General features: G+C 37.4%; 2 protein-coding genes across 2 annotated transcripts; both read left to right on the top strand.

Moving 5' to 3' along the window:
• The first annotated feature begins 333 nt into the window (after positions 1 to 333).
• On the top strand, positions 334 to 4513 carry LOC132633564 (O-fucosyltransferase 36-like). Its single transcript, XM_060350064.1, has 3 exons — positions 334 to 1915; positions 2174 to 2423; positions 3921 to 4513. Exons 1-3 carry the CDS (start codon positions 714 to 716, stop codon positions 4095 to 4097), a joined length of 1629 nt encoding a protein of 542 aa, XP_060206047.1. The 5' UTR covers positions 334 to 713; the 3' UTR covers positions 4098 to 4513.
• A 1475-nt stretch (positions 4514 to 5988) lies between these two features.
• Positions 5989 to 12104, top strand: LOC132633565 (26S proteasome regulatory subunit 7 homolog A-like). Its single transcript, XM_060350065.1, has 10 exons — positions 5989 to 6150; positions 8184 to 8265; positions 8536 to 8627; positions 8729 to 8806; positions 9201 to 9262; positions 9715 to 9859; positions 9986 to 10204; positions 10498 to 10679; positions 11135 to 11310; positions 11624 to 12104. The coding sequence occupies exons 1-10, from the start codon at positions 6067 to 6069 to the stop codon at positions 11779 to 11781; spliced, it is 1278 nt and encodes a 425-aa protein (XP_060206048.1). The 5' UTR covers positions 5989 to 6066; the 3' UTR covers positions 11782 to 12104.
• The last annotated feature ends 1247 nt before the right edge of the window (positions 12105 to 13351 follow it).

A 13351-nucleotide genomic window follows, 5' to 3' on the forward strand; every position in this document is an offset into this window, starting at 1 on the left:
AACATTAGATCTAGTTCCAAATGGACAATTTGCACGATTGACCTTCGTTTTATGTGATCTTTAATTTTTGACCTTTATCTAAAAATTTATGGGTTTCGAGTTTGATCTTTCGCTCAGTCAAATTTTTTTAAAAAAATCACTTAGCAAAGTACACCTATTCGGCAAAATCTCTACCTTAATACAAATTCTGTCTTAAGGCAAAGTCTGCCGTCACCAGCAGCAAGCTTTTGCCGGAATAGGTATACTTTTGTACCAAACTCTGCTTTGTGATTTTTTTCTGATCTGAAATCTAAACCCAATACCTTAAGATATTATACGCGAATGACAAAAATTAAAGAGCAAGAAGATCGTCCGTGCAAAACAATGGTTCCAAATCAGGAAAATGAAAAAGAAGGCCTGGGCTTTAAACCAGTATGCCAACCATACAGCCATAGGTAGCCCACGACTTCTGAGGGGCCAAGCAGACCGATGGCTGGTTATTTTCTCCCACCGACTAGTCGACGTCATCACTAATCTGGTAGTAATTCCTTCGTCCACACCCTTCCCTCCTAATCATTTTTACAAATCACACGTAACAGCAGTTAACTCACCTAACAGATCTTATCAGTCTCACTTCTTCTTCCTTCTTTCTCTTAATTATTGTACTGTAGAGTACAATAAATACAACTCAACTAACCAAAATTACCAAATGCACATTCGAATTCCGTAAGAAAATGATGAGGGACAGAGAATCATCTGATGAAGAAGATGATAGAGAGAACCTGATCCAGCAAAATGAACGACTAAATGACCATCCTAAATCTCCACTTCGCTCCACATTCCAAATCGACTACCTAAAAGACCGATTTGCCCTTGGTCATCGCTTCAATTCCGCTTCCGGTAAGAGGTATTTCCTAGCAATTATTCTCCCAGTCTTAGTACTCATTCTATATTTCACTACAGACATCAAAAACCTATTTCAAACCACTGTTACCAGCATTAAATACGATGGTTCAGTTAACACCATGCGCGAGTCTGAATTACGCGCTCTTTATCTGCTTAGAAAACAACAATTAGGGCTTTTTAAGCTGTGGAATCACACATTGGTTAATGATACTTCTAGTACAGATTTGCTAAGTCAGATTTCACTAAATAAACAAATTCAACAAGTTCTATTGTCATCTCATGAATTAGGTAACTTGTTGATTGAATCGGATAATTCGCCAGATCCTAGTTTTAGTGGATTAGGTAGGTGTAGGAAGGTGGATCATGATTTGTCGAAGAGGAGAACTGTTGACTGGAAACCGAGATCGGATAAGTACTTGTTTGCAATTTGTGTTTCCGGTCAAATGTCAAACCATTTGATCTGTTTGGAAAAGCATATGTTCTTCGCGGCTCTGCTTAACCGCGTTTTGGTTATTCCGAGCTCAAAAGTTGACTATGAGTTTAAGCGAGTGTTGGATGTTGAGCATATAAATAAATGCTTGGGGAGAGAAGTGATTGTTACATACGAGGAATTTGCAGAAAGACGAAAGAGCCATTTGCACATAGATAGAGTTATTTGTTATTTCTCTCAGCCACAACTTTGTTTCATGGATGAAGAACGTGTTAAGAAGTTGAAGTCATTAGGGGTTTCTACGAATAAGCTCGAAACTGCTTGGGATGAAGATGTGAAGAAGCCAAAGAAAAGGACTGTCCAAGACGTGGTGGCAAAGTTTTCTACGGATGATGATGTTATTGCAATAGGTGATGTGTTCTTTGCTGATGTGGAGAAGGACTGGGTGATGCAGCCTGGAGGCCCCATTTCCCACAAATGCAAGACACTCATTGAGCCAAGTCGTCTTATTATGCTTACTGCCCAGCGTTTCGTCCAGACATTCTTGGGAGACAACTTTATCGCTCTTCATTTCCGCAGACATGGTTTTCTGAAATTCTGGTATGTTTTTTTTCGATGCTGTATCTAGTATTTAAATAGCTATTTGGTTTTGCATCTATAACTAGTTGTGGGAACAAAAAGGTCCATGCTCGTGGCTGATCAATATATTGCTAGTAATGTTCATTTCCAACCCCTCGATGCCTGCTATAATGCCTTTAGTTATGTACTACCATCTTAGTGACAAAAGCTTCTCGTCTTAGTTCTTCTTTACTTAATATTAGACCTAACCACATCTAATTTGTTTATTGTTCTTCTTAGCAATGCCAAAAAGCCAAGTTGCTTCTACCCTGTTCCTCAAGCTGCAGACTGTATCAATCGTGTGATTGAGAGGGCCAATTCTCCAGTAATATATCTTTCCACAGATGCTGCAGAAAGTGAAACTGGTTTACTTCAGTCACTAGTTGTATTCAATGGGAAGACGGTACCCCTTGTTAAAAGGCCCGCTCGAAATTCAGCTGAAAAATGGGATGCTTTATTGTACAGACATGGCCTTGAGGGAGATTCTCAGGTGAGTAAGAGTTTATACCTTATGCATTTTGTCCATATTCATATGCAGAATATTAAGAAGGCTCAGTTTATGTGGCACTGGATAATACCTTTGGTACTGAAACTTCTACGCTCTATCATTCTGGATCAGCCTCTGCTTTCTAATTATAATCTATCAAGTGAGCACATTTTGAATTCTTCAAGTCCAATCCTGGTCTGTAATGAATCTAATTTTAAAAAATTCAATACTATATACGGAAAGGTAGAGTAGATCTGATTTAATTGTATCTTGGATAACATAGATCATCACGGCATTATACGTGCAGCATATTTCAAGTTTAAATACTCAAGTTTAGTTGATTCCAGCTATAATTCAGTCTTAGCTAATAAGAATCAACTGAAAATAAGTGTAGAAAAGCCGTGTTTATCCAAATTGAAAAATTAGAATCGACCTAATGTGATCTAGTTCTTTAGATTCCTTGACAAAGCCATTTGTTAGTTCTGCATGGGCTTAAGTCAAAATTTGAAATTCTATTGCATTAGAGTGTGTGTTTAAATGCAAGAATAAGTTTACATTCTTAGACATTAAGGTTTTGACAGGATAAAAGTCAAACTGTATTTACAAAGTTAATCCGTATTTACCTATTAGTGGACATGATTGATAAAGTGTTTCTCTTTGTTTTTTAAAGATGCATAGTATTTTGGGATGACAAAGTAGGAAACTAGGATATTTAGGCCCCGTTTGTCCATAGATACAAAAAAAAAAAAACTTTTTTTGGAATTTTGGAGTTGGAGTTGTGTTTGGCCATAGTTTTTGAAATTGTAGTTTTTGGTGAAATGTAGTTGTAAAAAAGTGAAAAAAATTTGAAAAACAAGTTTTTTGAGTTTTTGGTATTCCGGAATACAACTTCATTCGGAATTCTCATGGCCAAACGCTGATTCCGGAAAAAAGTGAAAAAAAAATTCCGGAATAAAGTGAATAATTCTTATGGCCAAACGGGGGCTTAAAGTCTGTCTGAGTATTAGATGAACAAGAAAGTTGTTTTAGACCTGTCTGTGTACTTGCCCTTATCCAAAATCTTTATCGCTGGTCCGTTGTGTATAGAAAGGCTTAATGGTACCCTTCGATTCGGGGTTATAGGTACAAAATTCAATCTTCTCATATCTGTGGATCCTACTTTGAATTCTCATATTTTATCCAAAATTGTGGATCCAAACAATCTCATGTTTCCTCTCTTAGATTGTACAGTTTTCATTTTTTCACCATCAAGCTGTATATAGGATCTTGCAGAACTTATATTGGTAGAAGAACAAGGGCCATGTAACTTATACATAGTACAGTTTTTTGATAGCGCATGTTATTATTACTCATAGGAAACAGGCAACACATGAGCAGAATTTTTTCCTATGAAGTCTCTTCTTTTCTTTCAGCTTTTATTGCATTCTCTTTTTTATTTTTTTTGGTTTGTGTTTTTTCGTCTCGCATACTCTTATTTGTCTGTTCATTTCCTACATGAAGGTGGAAGCTATGCTGGACAAGACAATTTGTGCTATGGCTAGTGTTTTTATTGGATCATCAGGGTCTACTTTTACCGATGATATTTTGCGGCTACGGAAGGACTGGGGATCTGCATCTCTTTGTGATGAGTATCTATGCCAGGGTGAACTGCCAAACTTCATCGCAGATGATGAGTGAAACAGAAAATGGCTGAGCATATCTTGTCTTGTACACCGCAAGCTCATTCTGCTACTTAACTCTCAACCTGGTAGGACATAGAGGCTTTTCGAAACAAGTTACTATGCCTGTAGCAATTTCTCTACGTACAGGCAAATCAAAAACTGCGATGGAGTAAGAGTGATATCTGTTGTTCTATTGTTTGTTCCATACTTCTATTCTCGATTCTTTAGCATAGATGGCCTATTGGGCCGATTCTTTTGATCTGTATTCTAGTGTATTATATTCTTCTTAGCAGAGAGACAATGTTTTATCCTGTTTTAACTAGTCTTGCCATTAGTTTTAGTGCTTGTAGTTGTAGGTTCGCATATTGGCACATACACCTCAATAGTTGAATATTTTCAGGATGAAAGATAACTGCACCTTTTTCTCTAGTTCATTTGTTTCCTCCTTCTGATTTTCTGTTTATGTACACTGAGGAAAATCACAAGTGGGAACATTGAGGTAAATATAAGTGGATCGGAATCAACATGCTTGGGATAAAAATGTATATCGTTATTTCTTTTATTCGATTTTGCGATTAATATTCAATTACATTTCAACATTTTCTTGTCAATTCTCATTGAAAAGGAAGCGTTGCTTATCAAATTTGCCCAACATTGTTGAACTTGTGTGGCTTGAATTGTTTCAGCTGATTCGATCAACTCATTAATCAGCAATAATTGGCTACTACAAAAGAAAATTTTAGCGCTAGTAACAAGCTACTTCAAAAGAATTGATATAATTCACTTATTTAAACAATCTCAAAATTTTGATAAGCTACTTCAAAAGAATTGATATAATGTCCGATCACTTATCAAAAAACTTATTTAAATAATCTCAAAATTTTGATAAATTATTGTATGGTACATGCTCAAAACCAAACCATTTAATGCTCTTATGTTCTCCTTTTATATGTTTTCATATAATAGTCTAAGAACAATACACGGTTCTTACATATTCTTACAAATTTGTAAGTGCATCTGAACACATTACTGTATAACAACAACAACATACTTAGTGTAAGCTCATAAGTGGGGTCTGGGGATAGTAGGATGTACATAAAATTTACCTTTACCTTTACCTTTGTGGGTTAGAGAGGTTGTTTCCGATAGATCCTCGGCTCAAAATAGACGCGGTCGATGAAGGATTGTCAGAAAATAAGACAACAAATATCAAGATATAAAACAAATAAACCATTTTCGTATCGGAGGAGTGGCTGCCGATCTACCCTATGGCTGGATAGATAAATGTTTGGATTTTTGCGATTATTTTTTAACAGGGGTCGCTGAGTATCAAAAACTTATTACCTGGAATCCTATTTTTTTAGAACGAGTTGAAGGCGTAGGCATTATTGGGGGAGACGAAACATTAAATTGGGGTTTATCGGGACCAGTGCTACGATCTTCCGGAATAGCACATAGTAATACACACAAAAGAGTATGGATCTACATGATACCTAGATAATAGTACTATCACATTACTGTAACTGATTATTTTTATACTACTTTTATTCTTTTTTTTTTCTTTCATGATATCTATTTTTATTCTTAAAGGGAGCTTTGGCGTAACTGGTAAAGTTGTCTCTATATGCCCAGGAGGTCACTGGTTCGAGCCGCGGAAATAGCCTCTTGTAGAAATACAGGGTAAGACTCCGGCTCCCTGGACCCCGTGTATAGCGGAAGCTTAGTGCCCTGGTCCCCCTATCTATTTTTGGTATTCTTAATTAATTGTTTTTAGTTAATACCTTTAATTATCGGAGTGGGCTTAACCCATTACACGAAATAGGGCCGTATAGGTCGTAATGGGCCAGTAAACTAAACCGCCCCACCAATCACGTGGATTAAAAGCCCAGTTATATAAAGACTGAATTTGCTGATGTGCTTGTTTCTCAAGACAACTAAAGAGACTTTGCTTCTTCCAAAAAAGCGAACGCATCTGAAGAAAGTAAATGGCAGATATCGAAGATGAGATTAAGGACGAGAAAAACCCTAGGCCACTTGATGAAGATGATATTGCTTTACTCAAGACTTATGTACTACTCTTCTTCCTCTATATCATAAACCCTAATTTTTCGTATCTTTATATTCTTGCACTTAATATTACTGTAATCTTTCGGATTGTGTGCGTTTTTCTAATCATTGATAACCGAAGTGGAGAACTAACAGAAAATAGCAAATCAATGAGAAATTTGGAAATGAATAAGCTGTGAACTAACTAATGAGCTGAGAAAATCTAAATTGACAGCCAAAGAATGAGTTTTATTGATGTAAGGTACTCCTCTGTTTCAATTTATGTGACACGGAGTTTAAGAATGATAGGAAGACCGTCGAAACTTGTGGTTCAAAATAAGCTGGCTATGCAATGGGAAGTTTAAAGTTAAAATGTTACTACTATATATATAAAAGTGTCATCCTTTTTGAGTTTTTGTGACCGTCTAAAAAGGAAAGAGTGTCAAAGAAATTGGGACGAAGAGAGTAGTATTTATAATGGTCATTTTGAGCTGCAGTCGATATATGTGGGGTTTATTTTTTGAGGTAAATAATTTATTTAATGTTGGGGGAAGGTGGTATATATACAATCTGATGCCTCCTTCATCTTGTTTTTGTGTATCAATACCACTTCCTTGAAACAAATAGGTCAAGAACTGATGATGGAATTTCTGAGTTCCAAGGTTAGCAGAAGGTTAGACCATATAGAAAGAAATGAGCAACGTCCAGGGCCAAATATTTTCTTATCAGCTTGAAAGCAACCATACAACAATACAACTTTCCTGTTGCTTCCATACATGCTGACCCTCCTTGATGTTACAACTTCTGATAAGCTTTAGCAGATAATTCATGAGATTGTACTTGAAATATTAGTTAGTGAAGTGATAAAATTTCCAGCTCCATCAAGAAAAGGACGACTGCCAACGTAAGTGGCTGAAGAACCTGCTTCTGATCTGCCGCATGAAGTGCTTTGCCTCATTCTTATGTCTTGAAAGATGGTTGCTACTACATCAGGCTGTATCGATTGCCTTCCGCTTTTAGCAATGAACACACCCTTAAGTCTGAACTGGCCTTTTTAGTTATCCTTAACTTCTTTTCTTTCTCTCATAGGATTCGTTTAGCTCCTCCTTGTGAAATCAATGTAGAGTGGACATAGGGATGGATCTAGAAGCCTTGTTATACAAGTTCACATGAACCCAGCAGCTTTTGCCCACACCTTGTATATATAAAGAAATCTACTACAGCAACAACAACAACATACCCCGTGTAATCCTCCCACTAGTGGGGTCTGGGGAGAGTAGAGTGTACACATGCCTTACCCCTACCTTGTGGAGGTAGAGAGATTGTTTCCGAAAGACCCTCGGCTCAAGTTCAGCAAATCAAAATAGATATAAAAAAGGAAAAACGGCAATGAAGAAACATGTCAACTAACACGGAAATCAGTACAAAGCATATAGAGAAATCTACTAAATATTAATATTTGACTGTGAACCCAATTACTATTGTAGTATTAACTAGAGGTCGCTGGAGGAACCCGTTAACTTCAAATCCTGGAGCTGCCTCTGAGTGGACAATCGCCAGCACCATGAAACGTTACAGAGGCTGGAAACTAAATATCCACTTGGATCAAATGGAAAGTGGAGGTTACTCTTCCAAAATTTCTAAGCGATACTCATCTTACCTGCACTAAACCTTCTTCCAATTTGGAGATTTATATACAAGGGTATGGTGTGATCAGGTGATAGGGGTGTATAGTTCTTGCGATAAAATGTCATTCATTTGGATAGACATTACATGAGTGCTATTCATGTAAAAAGTGTTTGATCACATTTCTATATGTAATGTGGTCTACCAGTACCAACCACAGGCATATACCACAATATATGCACACTGAGTTCGAAGAAAGGAGAGTGTACTTTTTTTTTTTTTTCTTTTGCAAATTATAGTTTAGTGCCTTTTATCTATAGGTTCACCTTTTGGAGAATCCCCTTCATTCAGTTTTGAAAATATATGCGCCTTAGTTTCTGGTCATTTTTTCAGATCATTTTTAATTGAATTGTTGAAATGACTTTTGCAGGGTTTGGGGCCTTATTCAACAAGCATAAAGAAAGCTGAGAAGGAGATCAAGGAAATGGCAAAAAAGATAAATGATTTGCGTGGTAAGTAATTGTATGCCTTTGCCTTTTGTCTTTGGTGTTAAACTAATGGTATTTTCAACTGCAAAGTACTGTTCATTTGCCTCAAATTTTGGTCTTTGTTTTTTGGGGGCTAGTTAGAAGGATAGAAAAAGAAAGAGAGCTTTTCTTGTCCCTTGGTCCTGGGAATTGATTTGGTTCTGTTAAAATATGTAGAGGTGTTTTCCTACTTTCTTCGTTCTTTGCATATTTCCCTATAAATGCTTGGCAAATTCCAATTTACTGCATCTGCAGGTATTAAGGAATCTGACACTGGATTGGCTGCACCAAGTCAATGGGATCTAGTTTCTGATAAACAGATGATGCAGGAGGAGCAACCTCTTCAGGTTTGTTTTTTAGGAAATGAAAGATGACTAATTCTTTGTTAGTCAGATACTTTTAAAAAAAGAGAAGATACTTTGAAGCTATAACTAAATCTTTGGAGCAGGTGGCTAGGTGTACAAAGATAATTAGCCCCAATACTGAAGATGCAAAATATGTTATAAATGTCAAGCAAATTGCTAAGGTATGTTATCCTGTCTTTCTCATATAGTGCTGGCTGTACTAATTTCTGTGAGTGTTTGGAGGCGGTTTGTCTTACAAGTCTCCACAAACTGATCGAGATTTAGAGGTCTGTGCTTAAGCGGTAGTAATTAGCATATGTTGGTTAGCAGCAAGACATAAGTAAGAAATGTGAGACTTCTTGATTTGGAGATCTATCAGTCAGATTCCTTTTCTTCTAAGAACTGATTAATTAACAGGGTAATTTCCCATGTTTTTGTCTTTAGCCTGAGGGTTTGTGCTCTTTCCTTTGCTTTGGTTTATTGGCTAAATGATGTATTGTCATGAGACAAGTGTTGCAATACTTTTGCAATGGATTATGATCACCTTGTTTGACTATGCTTCTTTCATACACGCAGTTTGTTGTTGGATTGGGTGATAAAGTTTCGCCAACTGATATTGAAGAAGGCATGAGAGTCGGGTAGATTCTTCTTCTTGTTCTTCTTCTTGTTCTTCTTCTCTCTCAGGATCTTTTAGCTTTGTTTTAATGACTTGCTGCAGTTTGTCCCCAAAAAAGTATTGATTTGCTTTAGCTAGTTGTTAATTACTTTTTGCTGGAGATGACAAAAGAAAGCCACACTTATCTTTGTTGGCTTAGCAGGCATTTTGTCTTTTTTGTTTGGTGGATCCACATGCTCTATTAGAAGTAAGCTTTTGCTTATTGCTGATTATGAAGCTTGATTGGTGCACATTTTGCAAATTATTAGTTTGTGGAATGGATACAGATAGCTTACCTTTTTTTTCGTGCTAAAGATGCCTAGTGTAGGTATTAATTAGCTTTTAGGTGAAAGTAAGGATATCAACTTGACTCGAGTCTTCTGCTCTTTTTAAAGTTAATTGACTCTTTGCTTGACTATATTGTTAATGTTGCAGCGTTGATAGGAACAAATATCAAATTCAGATTCCGTTGCCCCCAAAAATTGATCCAAGTGTCACAATGATGACTGTTGAGGAAAAACCTGATGTTACATACAATGACGTTGGAGGATGCAAGGAGCAAATTGAAAAGATGCGAGAGGTGATTATGCGTGTTCATTTTTCTGTTGTGTTTCAGAGTGGAGTTCCATTTCTTTTTCCCATTTTCCCTTTGGTTGACGTTTGACAAAATTGGTTTGTGCTCCTTCTCTTGCTCAATTAACAACAGGTTGTTGAGCTTCCCATGCTTCACCCTGAAAAATTCGTCAAACTTGGAATTGATCCCCCTAAGGGTGTTCTCTTGTATGGTCCTCCTGGTACTGGGAAAACACTGCTTGCCAGAGCAGTTGCAAATCGTACAGATGCATGCTTCATTCGCGTTATTGGTAGTGAGCTTGTTCAGAAATATGTTGGTGAGGGGGCTAGAATGGTTCGTGAACTGTTCCAGGTTAGAAGCACTCTTATTATTTTTTATTTTTTTTGGGACATCCTATGAATCCCCCAACTCCAATTGGCCCACTGCTGGATAACTCAGGAGAGTATTGGCCCGCCCTTCTACCATGTTCCCTCTTAAATACCAGACGTCGCGTCTGTGACAGGGTTCAAACCTATGAGGTGCATCCACCTCACGTCGTTACCTTTTAACCAAAGCCCCACTGCGAGATACGTTCTTGTTGCTGAACTCTTTTATACAAGGTTCAAATTTAGCATTGATTCTTGACTGGAGCTTTGATATGACAGATGGCACGCTCCAAGAAGGCCTGCATTGTGTTTTTCGACGAAGTAGATGCCATTGGAGGTGCACGATTTGACGATGGAGCCGGGGGAGACAATGAGGTTCAACGAACCATGCTTGAAATTGTTAACCAGCTTGATGGTTTTGATGCTCGCGGGAATATTAAAGTTCTCATGGCAACGAACAGGTTAGCTTGCCTGTGTTGGGAAAATAATTTACTATATGTTGTGTTGTTTGTTTCCACCAGTATACACATCTACTTTTTCTTGTTCAGTTATTTATGTTTCAAGGTTTGGTGATTAATAATTGGAGCTATTGGTCAATTAGTGTTGCACAGAGATGTGAATGGCTTTCCTGTGCGTGTTTCAAGTTTACTTCCTATATATTTGCTACTGAAAAGCCACATTGGGCTGAACCGATGAAGTCCCTAGTGGCCCTCCTGATGTATTTTTTCATTGACATTTTTTTCCCATTTTATAGTGCTCTTTTGGTGGTATAAATTGTTCGTCTTTTAATATTGCTTATCTATGGGCAGGAACAAAAAGGTGTCCTCAGTCATATATTCGTATTTGGTAGCTTAAAATACTGCTGACAGCTTGTTATCATCTTGCTCAGGTTCTAACTCCATCCTATTGTTTACAGACCTGATACACTTGATCCAGCTTTATTACGTCCTGGACGATTGGATCGCAAAGTTGAATTTGGTCTGCCTGATATGGAGAGTAGGACACAGATATTTAAGATTCATACACGGACAATGAACTGTGAGCGGGATATTCGGTTTGAACTCTTGGCCCGTCTCTGTCCTAACTCTACAGGTAATATTTCATAAACATGAGTGGCATGTTTGACATTATAAAATGAAAATACTACAGCTGACATTTTGACATATGGGCATTAATTGTGTCCGTCTGATTGTAACGCCTACCTTCTTCTTCTGATTGTGTAAAGACTATTATATCAAAGCGGATATTTCTACTGCATCATACTAATGTCTTAATAGCTCCATCGCTACTCAAGTGCCACCTTTCCGTTGTAGGATTTGTCAGAAAATTACAGGAAATCATTAGAAGTTTAATATTATACAGACGGAGAAGGACCCTAATATATTATTGGTTCTTTTTGTTCCAGGAGCTGACATTAGAAGTGTGTGCACGGAGGCTGGAATGTATGCTATTCGAGCAAGGAGGAAAACTGTCACGGAGAAAGACTTTTTAGATGCTGTCAATAAGGTTATTAAAGGGTATCAGAAGTTCAGTGCAACGCCGAAGTACATGGTCTACAATTGATATAGCGTCTCTTTTTGAAGAGGAGACAAAGGGCATCGACAGAGGAACAAGGGGCTTTTCATTTGATCAACGATAAATATAGACCTCTGGTTGCAGTGTGTTTATTGCATGGAAGTGTAGGATCCCGCGTGCTTGTGCATTCTAATGTCTGATGATTTGTTCTCGGTACCAAAACTAGACACTATTTCTCTGATTAATTTTTCTTTGTTTCAGCTTCTTAATTTCAGTTCTGCTTCCATGCATAGATTTGTAATGTGCTATATACGTTTTGGTTCCCGCTTCTAAACGTCTTCCAGATGTACATTTTATTTTTTTGTTCTGCACATGCTTCCTGGTGTCATATGTGCTGTGTTTTTTTTTTAAAACAAGTTACACTAGACATCCTTGCTGTGCGACTCAACTGTAGTGTATTTTCGAATCAACACTAGAACTTTTTATATGAAGGATTAAACCTTTGGTATAATGGAAATCTAGCATAAGTATGAAAGTGACTCAATTTCTGAGAGATTCTTAAACTAGGGGTAATCCTATACATATTTAGGTGATTGATGTAAAACGTAGGGTTACACCTGTAGGGTAAGAGTATCTGAAATCCAACTACAAGTGTTTAATAAATCACGAAGGATCAACTTAACAACCGTACAAGTAGATATGTCTGACTTGTGCATGAAGCTCTAATTTATTAAACACTTGTAGTTCTTGGAATTTTCACAGCATGAATTCAAATCTTTTTTTGGCGCGGATTGCCCTTCAAATTGGTGGTCTTTAAGTATTGCCTTTCGCCTAACACCCTGAGGTTGTGGGTTCGAATCCCAGTTCAATATAAAAAAAATCGCAAGACAGAATTTTGTAAATCTACTATGCAAATTTTGTCTATTTGGGCCTTAAAGTAGAATTTGCATGGGCACAGGTAAAATTTTTGCCCCTGCAGCAGAATTTGTAGAATTTGCACGGGCAAAATTTAAAGACAACCTTGAGGGGTAAAAATTAAAGACCACCTCCAGCGAAGGGCAATCCTTCAAATCAAAACCGTGGGAGCTAGCTCTGAGCAATACATGGCCCCATTCATGGATTTTGGGCCGGTTAACGGGCCCATTCAGTGTATTTAGGGGCAATTTGCACGATTGTGCTTATTCGGAGGTGGTCTTTAATTTTTGCTCTTCGCTTAAAATATCCTAAGGATCTAGATTCGCCTAAAATATCCTAAGGATCTAGATTTGAATCTCGGCTCAATCAAAAAAAAAAATCGCAAGACAGAATTTCATGACAAAATTGAGCCTAACTTTTGTAGAATTCCAATAGAGTAATAAAAAAATAAAAAATAAAAATGAGAGAGAGACCAGCGCCTTTGAAGGGATCCGTGCAAAAAAAAAATGCCTAACTTTTCTTGAGATCTCATAAGCTTCGCTACAAGAAACATTAATGCAAGTCTGCAAGTGGGGCCATGCTAGGCATGATGAATTGACTTACAAGTATCAAGATCACAAGCAGTTAGTTGGTGAGGAAGGTATGGGCAAAATTATTGTTCCATTATGTCAAGCAGGCAATAGTCGATTGCGATGTCATGTCA

This window comes from Lycium barbarum, chromosome 3 (genome assembly GCF_019175385.1).
Source record: "Lycium barbarum isolate Lr01 chromosome 3, ASM1917538v2, whole genome shotgun sequence".
Taxonomy (NCBI): domain Eukaryota; kingdom Viridiplantae; phylum Streptophyta; class Magnoliopsida; order Solanales; family Solanaceae; genus Lycium; species Lycium barbarum.

Bases quoted from the DNA above. Each gene is read 5' to 3' on its own strand.
- LOC132633564 (XM_060350064.1), top strand. From the start codon at position 714: ATGATGAGGGACAGAGAATCATCTGATGAAGAAGATGATAGAGAGAAC. The intron at 1,916-2,173 runs GTATGTTTTTTT...TGTTCTTCTTAG, and splicing joins CATGGTTTTCTGAAATTCTG to CAATGCCAAAAAGCCAAGTT. The intron at 2,424-3,920 runs GTGAGTAAGAGT...TCCTACATGAAG, and splicing joins GCCTTGAGGGAGATTCTCAG to GTGGAAGCTATGCTGGACAA.
- LOC132633565 (XM_060350065.1), top strand. From the start codon at position 6,067: ATGGCAGATATCGAAGATGAGATTAAGGACGAGAAAAACCCTAGGCCA. The intron at 8,807-9,200 runs GTATGTTATCCT...TCATACACGCAG, and splicing joins ATGTCAAGCAAATTGCTAAG to TTTGTTGTTGGATTGGGTGA. The intron at 11,311-11,623 runs GTAATATTTCAT...TTTTTGTTCCAG, and splicing joins TCTCTGTCCTAACTCTACAG to GAGCTGACATTAGAAGTGTG.